The sequence below is a fragment of the Pezoporus occidentalis genome, unplaced genomic scaffold (genome assembly GCF_034315485.1).
Source record: "Pezoporus occidentalis ecotype Australia unplaced genomic scaffold, CSIRO_AGI_Poc_V1 ctg47, whole genome shotgun sequence".
Taxonomy (NCBI): domain Eukaryota; kingdom Metazoa; phylum Chordata; class Aves; order Psittaciformes; family Psittacidae; genus Pezoporus; species Pezoporus occidentalis.
In genome coordinates this window covers 1,212,453-1,225,850 of record NW_026915802.1, presented here as the reverse complement: position 1 = coordinate 1,225,850, position 13,398 = coordinate 1,212,453, and the positions used below count along the sequence as shown (strand labels likewise).

The following is a 13,398-nucleotide window of genomic DNA, read 5'->3' as shown; positions in this document are numbered from 1 at the left end:
TTAATCTCCTTGTCACGTACTGTTAGCACAGCAGTGTCAGATGTGTTTCCTTTCTGTGGTTAGAGGATATCCTGCTTGAGGGGGTGCCAAGTTAATTGATACAGAGATCTTACTTTGTTATTGAAAAGTAAGTTGTATGTTTCTGGAATGGAGGGGGTTTGTCAGAGAAACAAGTTGTTTGAGAAGCCTCAGGCAATTTTCCCCACGATCACAAATTCACCTTTAAGGAAGACTCTTCTGGGAGCTAGTTTGAGACCATAAGATAGGGGAAGCATCTCTTTCACTGATTGTTTCAGTCTGATGAGAGGCAGTACTGAAATAATTTAATCCTTGGTTCTATTGATTTTTAACATTTCAGTGTATGTTCTAGGAAACTGAAATAAGAATCTTCCAGTGTAGAATTTTTTAATCATGAGTGGCCTGACCTGTGGTGTCCTTAAAATACAGGTACACAGGGAGAGTGATAAAGGACATCATTAATATGGGTTCCTACAACTACCTTGGATTTGCACAGAATGCTGGGACTTGCCAAGAAGCAGCAGCTAAAGTTCTGTCCCAGTATGGAGCTGGCGTGTGCAGCACTAGGCAGGAGATGGGTAAGTTGGAGCAGAAAAGGATGTTCCCTGATTGTCTGTAATCTGATTGCAGGTCTTTGAAACATTACTTGTTCCAGCTTTTGAACTTGAGACTAATCAATAAAATGGCTTTTACTTTATTGACTTGCTGGCTTTAGTTTACATGGCACAGCAGCTGGCTCTCTTAAATTTTCTTCCATCCCTGACTCCTCCCGCCCACCTGTATTCTCTTGTGGGCCCTTTATTTAAAGAGCAGTAGGGTTGGTGGAAATTCTTCTTGTAGATTATAGCAACAATGAAAGCTTCTCACTCCTGAGTTTCTCATTTGTTTTATGTGCAGGAAACTTGGACAAACATGAGGAGCTGGAAAAGCTAGTTGCCAGGTTCCTAGGTGTGGAATCTGCAATGGCATATGGAATGGGGTTTGCAACCAACTCCATGAACATTCCTGCTTTAGTTGGCAAGGTATGGCTTAAGTCACTGGCAAAAGCTTATCTAAGAAAGACTCTGCTGGTTGGATTTTTCTAAAAGCTGCTTGTTTGGTTTTGTTTTTCTTCAGTGGCAACCCCTGCAGATACTGTCTATGGAAACTGTAGATCACAGTATGAATCTCTAACCTTTACAAAAATCTTTCTGGGAAGTAGCATTGTGGGACCAGTAGCAGTCCAGATCTTGCTCTTTTTCTGGGAGAGAGCCTAGCATGTTAAGGCTTGCTTCCTCATGCTACTCATTAGTATATGAAATGGTGGCTGATGAACAGACTGATTGGCTGAAGGTATTTTGATGCTCTTGAGACACTAAGAAATGTGTCAGTGAGACACAGAGATAAGATGGATTGCATGTTGGTGCATACAGAATTTATTGTCTTTGACAGCTGAAAAATCCTTTCTCTGAAGGACCAAAATCCTAGTAGAAAAGCTGTTTGAGAGAAACAAGGTCAGATTTAAAGACTGATGATGTCTATGTGCTCCATAGAGTTATGGAATGGTTTCGGTTTTAAGCGACCTTAAAGATTATCTAGTTTCAACTCCCCTGCCATCAGCAGGGACACCGTCCTCTAGACCAGGTTACTCAAAGCCCTGTCCAACCTGGCCTTGAACACTGCCAGGGACGGGGCAGCTGCAGCTTCTCTGGGCAATGTCTTCCAGGGCCTCACTAGCCTCATAGTGAAGAATGTCTTCCTAATATCTAATCAGAATTTACCCCCTTGCAGTTTAAAGCCATTCTGCATTGTCCTGTAACTACCATGCCCATGTTAAAAGTCCCTCTCCAGCTTCCTTGTCCACACTTGGTACTTAGAAGGCTGCTATAAGGTCTCCCTGGAACCTTTTCTTCTCCAGGCTGAACAAACCCAACCCTTTCAGCCTGTCTTCATTGGAGAGGTGCTCCAGCCCTCTGATCATCTTTGTGGCCCTCCTCTGGACCCAATCCAACAGCTTCACATCCTTCTAATGTTGGAGGCCCCAGAACTGAACACAGTGCTCCAGGTGGGGTCTCATTAGAGCGGAGTAGAGGGGGAGAATCACTTTCTTCAACCTGCTGGTCATATTTTTTTCTGATGCAACCCAGGATATGGTTTGATTTCTGGGCTGCAATTGCACATTCCCATAAAACAGTACACTAAGCAGCCTGACTGTCCTGCACCTCAGACTATGGGGTTTGTAGCTATTGGAGGATGAAGTGGAGAGAGCTCTTTGTTTATATTTTCTGCAAAGTATGTGTTATCATATGTGTTCTCATAGCTCCTACTTGAGAGCAGAATAGGGTGAGTAAATGATTTTTCCTCTTTTGAAAATGATTCACTGTTAACCTAATGCTACTAGCCTATTGCAACTCTTTGTCCCTGTGTAGTGAAGTATTTTCCCTTTATTCCATTTATTTATTTTCCCACTTCCTGTGATCACTTTGTAAATTCTTCAACTTGTGATATGTACAGATTATAAAATTGCTGCCTTGTTCTTCCTGGCAGCTTTTCCTGGTGGATCTCTTCTTGACTAGCTGTAGTGTCTTACCACATGCTATTTTATTTGTAACTGAAGCAGCACTGTTTACATATTGCCTTTTTGCATTTGGTCTATTAATTTTCAAATATCAAATGCTTTCCATAATGAAAGGTGTTTGAGTCTGATGCCAGAGAGAAATTCATTGTATGAGGATCACACTTTATGTATTTAATACCTTCTGAGAATACCCTTGAGATGCCTTACTCGGCTCCTTAGTTTTCACATTTGAAGTTTTAACAGGTTTTACAGCCATTTGAGAGATTCTGAACTGTAAATACCAAGGCATGTAACATACCTGTTTTCATGCACGTTAACTTGCACGTTTACAAAACTAACTCTTTTCATACATGGGTACAGCAGTCTATACTATCTTAGTAATGAGCATACTTGGTTTTGGTGCACTTAAATAGTAAGAAGCTTTTGCCTCATAACACTAGAAGTGCCCTTATATTGGGTTGAATACTCCAAACAGAAAATGCACAATGACAAGAAGAGTTCTTGTCAGAACCACCACTTAGCAGTTCAGAACATTCACTAAATAATTGGGTTTGTTTTTTTTTTTTTTGGGTGCCTGAGGTTGCTTCTCACTGCACTTCTGATTTCTTCTTTGTCTGCAAATAAGGACTCGCATAAATCCTGAGTTTTGGCCCCACTCAGTACACAATCGTCTGCATGTGCAGTCTGTTTGGCAATGATTGGTCAGTTCCTTAGTAAAGCCCAGAGACTCCCATGCTTGATGAAACTCTTGGGCTGTCTTTTTTTTTTCTTTTTTTTTTTGGGGGGGGTGAGGGGGTTAGTGGTTTTATTTTATTACTTTTTGACTCTCTGCATGTCCTATATACATTTTCAAATGCAAAGGTGAAAGGTGCTTGGAACATGAATTTTTCTTAAGTTTGTCAAACGTAATGGCATCTGCATTTGGCCAGAAGGAATTTCTTTGACAGTCACTGATAAGATCTAATGCTAATCATTATTCACATCTTATCTGGGTACCTATATTGCAACTTAATTAGTTTAAAACTGAAACCACTGCAATAAAATTACTCACGTATATGTAGTACTGGACCACCTGTTCTGTTTTTGCTCTGTGGAATCCTTGAGCATTTTGTTTATGTTGCTACTGAATCCTCTTTTAATAGCAGCAAATATGACTTGACTATCCTAGGATCCAACTGTACCCCATAATCTGATCAACAGTTGTCAGCAAAGGAATTCAAAAGCTTCATCAGCATTACCTAGTTGATCTTTATTCATTATCCCTTGTTAACAGCAGCCTCTGCTGAGCTGATGCTGGAAACAGGTATGGTTGGTGTACACTGAAAGTTGTATTTCAAACTGTTAAAGCATTACTAAAACCAGGTCTTTCTGCACCTGACAGTTTTCAGCAGGAAAGACCAACTGTTGGCAGCTAAGTTGTTGGCTGCCAAGTATGCTGAGTCTGGACCACAGGTAATGTGATTTGAGGATTACTATTTCAGGCTTAGACTCTGAAACTTGCCTGTTTTGAAGTAAGTGTCATAAATGTAGTTACTGTAACTAGCTAATAACAGTATTCTGTACTGCCTTTAGCACAGAGCTTTTCAGCATGGCTCTGGACTGACAGAGGCTAGATAATGGATTTAGAGCAATGGAGCTTGAAGGATGTAAGAAAACTAATTTCCATGTATAGTTAGTTTGTGAAATTACACAATTTGTGTATGTGGCACTCTGGTAAAATGTGGCATTCACTTCAGTTTCTGTGTCTGCTCTGTGGAATGAATTGGTAAATCTGATCTTCACTGACATGATTTTCTCTATACCAGTAGTGTGATCTCCAGTTAGTGTTGGCGGTCTTGTCACAAATGTAAGTTTGCTGATAAATGCAACTGAAGTCTTACCATTGTAGTAGCAGCACTCAGTTACATATGATCATCAGTACTGTACTGTATCAGTGGCTTCTTTGATCCTTTTCCCTCTCTCTAGCAGCAGATGATACTAGACTCTTCATCTTAAGTTTTAAATTAATTTTTGTCTAATTCAATGTCCTCTTCTGTTATAGGGGGTGCAAAGTGGCTGCTTAGTGACTTGTTAAATCTCTTTTCTTTACCAAGAGCTCATAATTGTTTTTACAGGAAAGGTCCTCGTAGGCTATTAATGTCTTCCTCTTTTTTAAATCTATCACTCTTTCTACTTCCATGTAAGAATGGTTCTAGTGGATTGTTCAGGTTTTGTTAAGGTAGTGTTTAACAGCAGTGCCCTCTGACATAGTATACATACTCATTGTCCGCTGTAGTAGCTCCAAAGAGCAAATGCTAGTTGGACATTTCCGTGCTCCTTATGTCAAAGCCTGTGAAATACAGACGGTAACAGCATTTTGAGCACTTGAGATTTAGTGCAGTTTCTGGCGAAAACCAGTCTTGAGCTTTCCCGGGATGCAGCATATTTCTAGGTACATTGCAGTTGCAGTGCAAAACTTCCTTTATTGCAGAGAAGATACTCCTATTGTCTGTGACACCTACTTGTGTAACTGTAGGCAGTGCTTTTCAGCTACTGCTGAACCCAGGACATTAATAGAGAAACATAGAATGAGCTTGTGTTTTAGTGTCAAACCTTCAGCATTTCAACATGCTTTTGGACTTTTAACTTAGTCACTTCTAGAGCTGCAGCAGATTTGCATAGTAATTGCCAAGGTTGCTTAGAAATATTATTGCTCCCTTACAAGCTAATCCCCCAATATTAATTCCGATAGTCCACAGTGATAACTGAATGCTCAGTGTATCAGCTGTTGACCTGTAGTCATTGCTACTCTCAGAACACACATAGCCTGTGTTGATATTTTGTCCAGGGATTTATCTTCCCTTTTTTCAAAAGGCAAATAAATTCAATGTAATGTTTAATAGCCTCAGAAAACAACTCTATTTCACTCTGCAATCTTGTTCTCCACTTCCTGTCTCTTGTATGTTACCTCTGTCTACAAAGTACTTAAGAATTCTGTTTGTTACAGCAAAATAGTTCCATTCGTCCCATGGAGCACACATGGGTTTAGTCAATGGTTACCTCCTAATGTAAGAAATAGGGCAACTTTTATAAGGTCTTTTAATCTAGGGCTTTGGTGGCCTGTTTCTTAGCAGCACTGTAGGCTTGCTGAGTGAACTGCAGCAATCTGCTCTGCCTTCTCTTTCCCCTGGCTGCATAGGAGGATGAGTACTAATTGCCAACATGAGATATTCAGGTAGACTCAGCTGCAGAACTTCTGGGAAGAGTGAAACTTAAATGGTTCTTTCAGTTAACAGCAGTTGTGTGTTTTTATTTGCTATACTGCAGCTGCAGACTTTTTCTTAGCAAATCTTGCCTGGGCTAGCTGCATTTATATTGGAATTTTTTTTCTTTCTTTAGATGATATCTAAGCAGTTCACAGCTGCGAGGTGGTATATGCTTGGCTGTGAAACATAACCTTTTCAATATCTTCTTTCCCCTTCTAATTCAGGGCTGTCTGATTTTGAGTGATGAACTGAATCATGCATCACTAGTGCTTGGAGCAAGACTGTCAGGAGCAACTATTCGAATCTTTAAGCACAACAGTAAGTATCAGATGGTGGACTGTGCCTTTCTGCCGGTGCTGTAGATCAGATACGATCTCTTCTAATAGTTGGAAATCCAATTTCATGCAAGAAGATCAGTTGCTGGCTACCTGAAAGGTCAGCAGACTGCTGCTACTGAGAATTTAATCATCTGGAATGGGATGGTTTTTAAATGTTCAGTCTTGGCTAATAACACTTTTATCCTGAAGCTGTTCTGGCCTACATCTTGTGTATCTGAAGCAGAACATGCTGTCCATTTGCAAAGTCTAGGGGAGCTAGTGTTTTAACATGGCTTCTTGTTACTTGCATAGCTCAGCATGGTTAGACTAACAGTCTGTCTCACATAATAATGCAATCTTGTAGTGATCTAGGTTGCAGCTTGGACAATAAGAAAGTTTAATTTTAGGACTAGATGCTGACATGTTTCAAAGTAACAAAAGCTTACCAGCTTAGATGTCCTGGCTAAGACAGCCATGCATTGGTACAATGTAATACAAAAGGAATTTTGTGGATATGAAGCATAGATTAATTTTTGCCAAATTACTTGTTATAATTACTTATTTCCAAAATAATACAGAATTTTCATTTTGCTAGTTTCTGCTTCCTCCAGAGGAGTTGTTTAGAATAACTTTCAAATTAAAAATGCTTAGGGTTTCTTTCTCTTACTGCTTCCACTGAGAATACCTGGTTGACCTTGATTAGTAAAGTCACTATCTTCATTCTTCAGCTGCTCCTAATACTCTTTGTAGTATCAGTCCCCAAGATCATGGTGACTGTTGCTGTCTTTGAAGTGTGTGGCAGTGACAAAGCTTGGGTGGCTGCAATTGTTTTCCTTTCTTTGCCCTACTTGATAGAGGCTCCTCTGGTCTGCTTACTGTTTCTTTTATGTTCTCTTTCTTGTTCTCTGTTGTTTGATTAATTTTTCTTTACAGAAGTATAGACCTCACTGTAACAGTCGGTGATTTTTATTATTATTAGTCTGTTTTTCTTAATTCTTCATAAATCTTGATGGGCAAGATCACAAAAGCTTTGCATTAAACTTCTGCATTACTTTAGATATGCTTCTGAACATTGCATCCAGTTCCAGACTTTCAGGGAACACTGGTGACAGATATACCTTTAGATGTGAGAAGATCGTAAGGACTCAGGGGTGATGAGGAAGAAGAAACAATTTATTGGAATGGGGTGCAGACTATCAGTGATGAGATGGGGGGATATTCTAGAAACCTTATAGATGGTGGAGATCTCTGAAAGAGAATAGAGCGGTAGGTTAGAATCAGAAGGCAAAACGCAAGCAATGATCTTGGCTCGTCAAGATGATACTCAGTTCATAGTTACATATGTGTTTGCAGTTCTACTTTTGTTATAGTGTTTGCTGCTTTAGTTAACTTCATTTTCCTGAGATGTTAATGGCTTCATATTCTGGTTTTTAGAACTCGGGGGGGGGGGGGGGGGGCGGAATTAAAATCCCCCTTCAGTTCATTGTTCAATGTTTCCATCTTTTTCCTGCTTCATTCTGCAGTGTGTCCTTTTTACTAAGATCAGACCTAGTTCCCATCTTTCCATCTTCAGACATGAGAGCAGAAGTTTATATTCCATCATTCTCCCCAGTTGCACTAAACTTGTCCTTTCTCCCTTGAGAGGCAGGGATTCCACTGCCTCTTTGTCTTTTTTTTGAACATCAGCTGTCTTTTAACAGTCTGTTAACTGACCTACTTTGCTGTATAATTTCTAGTCTAGTTCTAGTTCACAAGCTCCTCTCACTGCTACAACTGCCCTACCCTACCAATCTTCTTTTCATGATTGATTGTAGGTTTTTTCATACCAAAGTGTTTACATGTCTCTTGCTCAGCACTTCAGCTTTTATGGTTTGATTACTCACATCTCCACTCCTTTCCTCAGATCGTTTGTTTTTTAAGGGCTGATTTCATGTGTATTTATTTGCTCATACTAGTCAGGGTTCCTGGGATCAGTGTTTGTGGCCAAAGGTAGTAAGGTTTCAGAATACATTGCTACTAGCAACTTCATCTGTCTAGTTTCTGATATGCCAGGCACTGTTCTCTTCCCTACACTGGTGGTTCTTTTTTTTTTTTTTTATTTTTTTTTTTTTGGTTGGTTGGTAGCTTCCTGTTTCATGCCCCCAGTCCCGTCAGTTTTGAACAAAGTAATAAAAAAGTGCACTTGCTCCCCTTCTTGTTCTGTGCTGCGGTTTATCTTCTGCTTACCTTTAGTTGATCCTTGAGCTTCCTTGTTGTTTTTTGAGTTATTTCTATCCACAAGGACATGCTTACTACCTAATTTTTCTTTCTCTCCCCCCCCCCACCCCTTCCCCTGTTTTCTGTTTGTGCCTAATGCTCTAACTTCTGCTTTTAGCTTAGTATGATGAAATTTTTCCTCAGAGTTCATACAGTCACCCATTCCCTTTAATCTCATCTGTGGGCCCACAGCTAGATGGAGCCCACGCTTACTGACTTAGGTACAGTCTGTTCTCCACACTGGAGCAACTTGTGCGTTTTTGGCATATTCTTTAGCCATGTCAAAACTCAAGCTAGTAGCTGTTTTGATACCATTTAACAGTAATTTCTGGTGCAGATATGCAAAGCCTGGAGAAGCTGCTCAAAGATGCTATTGTGCATGGGCAACCTCGTACACGGAGGCCCTGGAAAAAAATTCTTATCTTGGTGGAAGGAATATACAGGTACAAACTATTCTTTATATTCCTAGGACCCTCCACATGAGATCTAGCTGCTCAGTATTTGGGTTCCTTTGCCAAGTCACTCTATGAATATTGCCACTTCATAGCTACTATGTTAATCTCATCTGGGAATTAAATTGCGCTATGAATGTCTTGCATCCTGGACTTTCTGTTGCTAGTACTGTACTGCACTGTGGGAAATACTGTGATAACTGGTGTTACCACAATACTTCCCACATCTTGATTAGATGGTAAAAATTAATTAAACTGATTATTTACATCAAAGCTGAGGTCTTAAATTGTCCATTCCATTCTTTCTGTGCTCACTAGATAATGCTAGTGTGAATGGAATTGCACAAATTGAATGTTTCTGCTAAAAGTGAGAGCATGTAGTAGGCTTAGCTCTGTTAGACATTTAAATTATAGTATTAAATATTAATTTCAGCACTAAATGAGGCATTTTTGAGCGCTACTAATGAAAGCCTAGTCAGTTCTTAAAAACAACAGATGTCATCAGAATACTGACATTGGGGTGGAAGTAAAAATGAGATCATTTATAAAAATGTCACAGAGCAGATTCCTTTGCTTTAACTCACTGTTGCTGCTACTGCTTGGTCTGTATGTCAGCATCCCAGAAGTGTTAAATAGGTTGAAGAATCTGGGCCCTGGGTGCAAGGAGGACCTTTCCTCTCTCTACAGAACATGATGCATCTAGCAAATTCTGTGTTCATAAGTACTGGAAGAGTAAAGAAAAGAAAGATTAGAGACTTTAGGCTCTGTAAAGAGGCCCTAGCCATTAAATCAACTTACAGTGAATTTCTGTTTTTCAACAGTATGGAGGGATCCATAGTCCGTTTGCCTGAAGTGATTGCCCTTAAGAAGAAGTATAAATCCTATCTGTACCTTGATGAGGCTCATAGTATAGGTGCCCTGGGTCCCAGTGGCCGGGGTGTAGTGGACTATTTTGGACTCAATCCAGAAGATGTGGATATCATGATGGGAACATTCACCAAAAGTTTTGGAGCTGCTGGAGGATACATTGGGGGCAAGAAGGTAAAAATCTGGGAATCTCATGGCTGTTTCAGGCTGGTGGTGAAGTCCTTCACTAAGCGTTTCAAAATTGATCTGTTTCTCAAGTACCCTGATTGCCCATTTGTTTCATAATTTTACATACTGTCTAATACAGTGAAAGTTTGTGCAATGTAAAAGAGTTTAGTCTAGTAAAGTACCTCATAATTTTAGAGTTCTCACATGGTCAGCAATGATCTCAGTTTACAGAAGGCATAGTACGCCTTCTTAGGAACAGTATAATTTCTTAGGAACTACTAGGAACCAGGAAGGCAGGGATTTCTTAATATTACTTTTAATGAGACTTGCAGGAGGAATGTCAAAAACTGGTATTTTTCATCCTCTTTGGAGAAAAATCCCCATAGGTTAGTCTGGTAGAATTGATTCCCTCTGGACTTAAACAGTTTGCTTTCTAAAAAGACAATTCTTCCCTTTTTTGGTGAGGTGGGAGGAGGGTTATTTGTGAGTGTTTTGTTTTTTGCTGCTGTCTCTCTTCTATTGTAAAGTACTGCAAAAGTGTTGCCCTTGCCAAACCCCTCCTTTTGGGACCAATGGTATAGGCAATTGCATGTTTCCCCTTTCTCATATCCTCAAATGTACCTCACAGATCAGACTTCTAAGCTTATTTAAGAGTAAAATTCTACCATTTTCCTATCAGGGCAATAATTTTTAGATACTACTAGTGACTGTTACTTCAGCCCATCCGAATGAAGATGGGATTTGCAGATATTCCTCTGTAGGAGCTTACTACAGTTCGATTAAAATTACTCGGACATCTTCTAAAGAGAAAAACTGCCATATTATTATCTTCTTCCAAAGGTACTGAGCTAGTGAGATTAACTCCCTTCGCATAAGGTGAAGCAGCTGAGAGTCCTCAGCTGGGTTTTACTACTGTTTGAGGAACTGCTTCAGAGGCAAGAGGTCTTAAATCTCTTGCCTAGTTTATTTCAAAGTCCCTTTACAACTTCCTTTCATTTCATTCTGACTCCACACAGATAGCAACATAAATGACATAGTATGTTCCCAGCTTGTGCTGTCTATGGGGCCATCATTATTTTATGGTTGTAGAAGATAGAATCTGTCCTGGCATTCATGCTGGTGTTCATAATGTTTTGATGGAGTAGTCTGGGTATTTTAGAGTGGCTTTATTACAGTTAACAACAAACAGCCTAGATTTATTGTGTGTTGGTTCTTTGCTCCTGTATGACTTGCGTTTCCCCTCTAACAAATGTAGCAAGTGTGTTCACTGCCAAGCGCAGGAGAGGTAGGCCAAGGTTTTTTCACTCTTAAATTACACCCCCTGCTTTATTTATATTCTGCTGATAAATGGGAGAAGATATTTTGTGGCCTAGTCCCCTGTTTTGTGACTTGTAGGGAAATAATTATTTTGAACATGATACATAAGCATCTGTGGATTGTGCTCCCCACTGTCTCATTTGATTTTTACTTGCACTGTTATAAAAAACACTTTGGAAACACAGCGTGCTCACAGCTTGAGTAATGCAAACACCTTGTTGCAATCCAGTACTGGTGGTGTTAGCTAAACAAGTCTGTTCTAGGCATTTGTCCCTGATCAGTGAACATTCTTGCCAGGTGACATAATTATGGGTTGTTACTTCCCTGCTGTTTGTTTTTCAACTCTTTATTACTTGTACTGTAAAACTAATCTTTTGAGATATCTGTTCTCTCCTATGACATTCTGAAAGAGATTTCCTGTGGTGGCCCGTTTTATTGTGTGATTAAGACATGACAACAAAGCATTTCTGAGACTGCTTGAAAGGCAATGTCTGATGCCTCTTGTGTTTTGTTAGGAGCTGATTGATTACCTCAGAACATACTCTCACAGTGCTGTGTATGCAACATCAATGTCACCTCCTGTTGTGGAGCAAATCATCACCTCTGTGAAGTGCATTATGGGTGAAGATGGTACAACTGTTGGTGAGTCTTTCTAACACTAAGCATGTGGAAGGGGAAGGCTAAACAGAGTTTGACATGTAACTCATTCAGTGGCCGCATCCGTAATTGTCTGTTAGTACATGTAGACCTGGAATTTCTGGAGTAATAATCCAATTTCCTAGTCTACTTGGCAGATGAGCCTAATAACATGAGAAATTTCCAGGCAGAGGTAAGTAATCTTAGTCGTAGATAAGATGTAGTATTGTCTTGTATTGATTTTTTTTGTTTGTTTTGTGTCTAGCTCTTCTCCATTCTCTTCCCCATTCTGTCTTCTGTTATTTGCCTCCACTTTTTAGATGGCTTTCAGAGTATTTTGCTGTGTATCTTTTACAGTCTTGTGTGCTGGTGACTGCAGGGGCAATGCTTTTGATTTTAATCTCAGTATAATTTGATGCTTGCACCTCAGTTGAAGTAAATAAGGGAATGTTTCTTAAATCCCTTTTTACTTGGGGAGCTAGAGGCAGTTCTTAAGATCGGTAGAGTTAATTCACTAGAGGAAGATATTCAGCATATTTGTCTTTTTCATTATGAAAGTAAGAAATGGGAAATTATACTAGTCTCAGTGCATTAAAAGAAGTAAAACCACAAATTCTCATGTCTAATTTGCCTAGTAGCTAGCAGCTTCTTTCAGTTATAGCATGAAGTAACTAACTTGGCACTTGTGGTATGTAATCTGCCTTGAAACTGAAATAGTACAGCACTTTGTATGTAGGATACTTTTCACTCTTCACAGGTAATTAAAAAGTTGTGAGCAGCTCACATAAGGATGGTAGTGTAGTTTGCTGGGGATCTGTCAGTGGCATTTAGTTCAGAAGCTCATACATAGAATTCAAACTGCTGAACATAGTTACGGGAGTTTCAGGCATCTGGCCACGAGGTGGTGGTGTGGACTGAAGAACTGTATTAGCTTTTGAACATGGGTCATCTGACAGCTAACCTGACAGTGAAAAAGCTTGCTGGAGAAATTACTTAAGTTTTCTGTTCTAGCAGGTTTCATTCGGTTTGCTTACGTTACCTGAGAACAGAGTTAAGTGCCAGCAATTGGTGTTGGTGGTTGCTCGACAGAGAGGTTATCACTGAGGCAAATACAGGTAGACAGCAGCCGTATCTGTTCTAGCACTGAGTGCTTCACGAGGTCTGTGTGAGATACCTGTGCCAGGCAAGAGTTGTCCCCACTGCTGGTCTCAAGAACAGATACTAGCAAAACTTCTGCTACATGAAAAGTTGTGCAAAAGGGCTGGGTTTTCCAGTCAGCTTAAAAATGACTGAGCTCTTTCTAGCTGATGATTTGCCAGCAGTCTGCGGTCTACTCAGGCATTGCTTGTTTTGGGTTTCTTCCAGGGTCTGTTTTGCTTAATGAAGCAGGAAGCAAGGAATGTGTAGCTGATTTCTGTTTGCAGTATTCAAACTCAGGCATTTTTGGGCCTTTTCTGAGGCTACAGCATGGTATTTGTTCAAGCCTGGAGAATGGGCGCATATTCTACTCCAGACTGTTCTCCTGCCATTATGCCAACAAGGTCCATCAGAGCTGAAAGGTGAAC

At 40.0% G+C, this 13,398-nt stretch overlaps 1 protein-coding gene across 1 annotated transcript in view; it reads left to right on the top strand.

Annotated features, from left to right (window-relative positions):
* The window catches only part of SPTLC2 (serine palmitoyltransferase long chain base subunit 2), a 79,005-nt gene that overhangs the window by 24,838 nt on the left and 40,769 nt on the right, over positions 1-13,398 (top strand). Inside the window, exons 4-9 of the mRNA XM_062636159.1 lie at positions 448-596; positions 916-1,040; positions 6,045-6,138; positions 8,731-8,836; positions 9,667-9,886; positions 11,713-11,839. Coding sequence (XP_062492143.1) covers positions 448-596; positions 916-1,040; positions 6,045-6,138; positions 8,731-8,836; positions 9,667-9,886; positions 11,713-11,839 — 821 coding nt within the window. The remainder of the gene's footprint in view (positions 1-447; positions 597-915; positions 1,041-6,044; positions 6,139-8,730; positions 8,837-9,666; positions 9,887-11,712; positions 11,840-13,398) is intronic.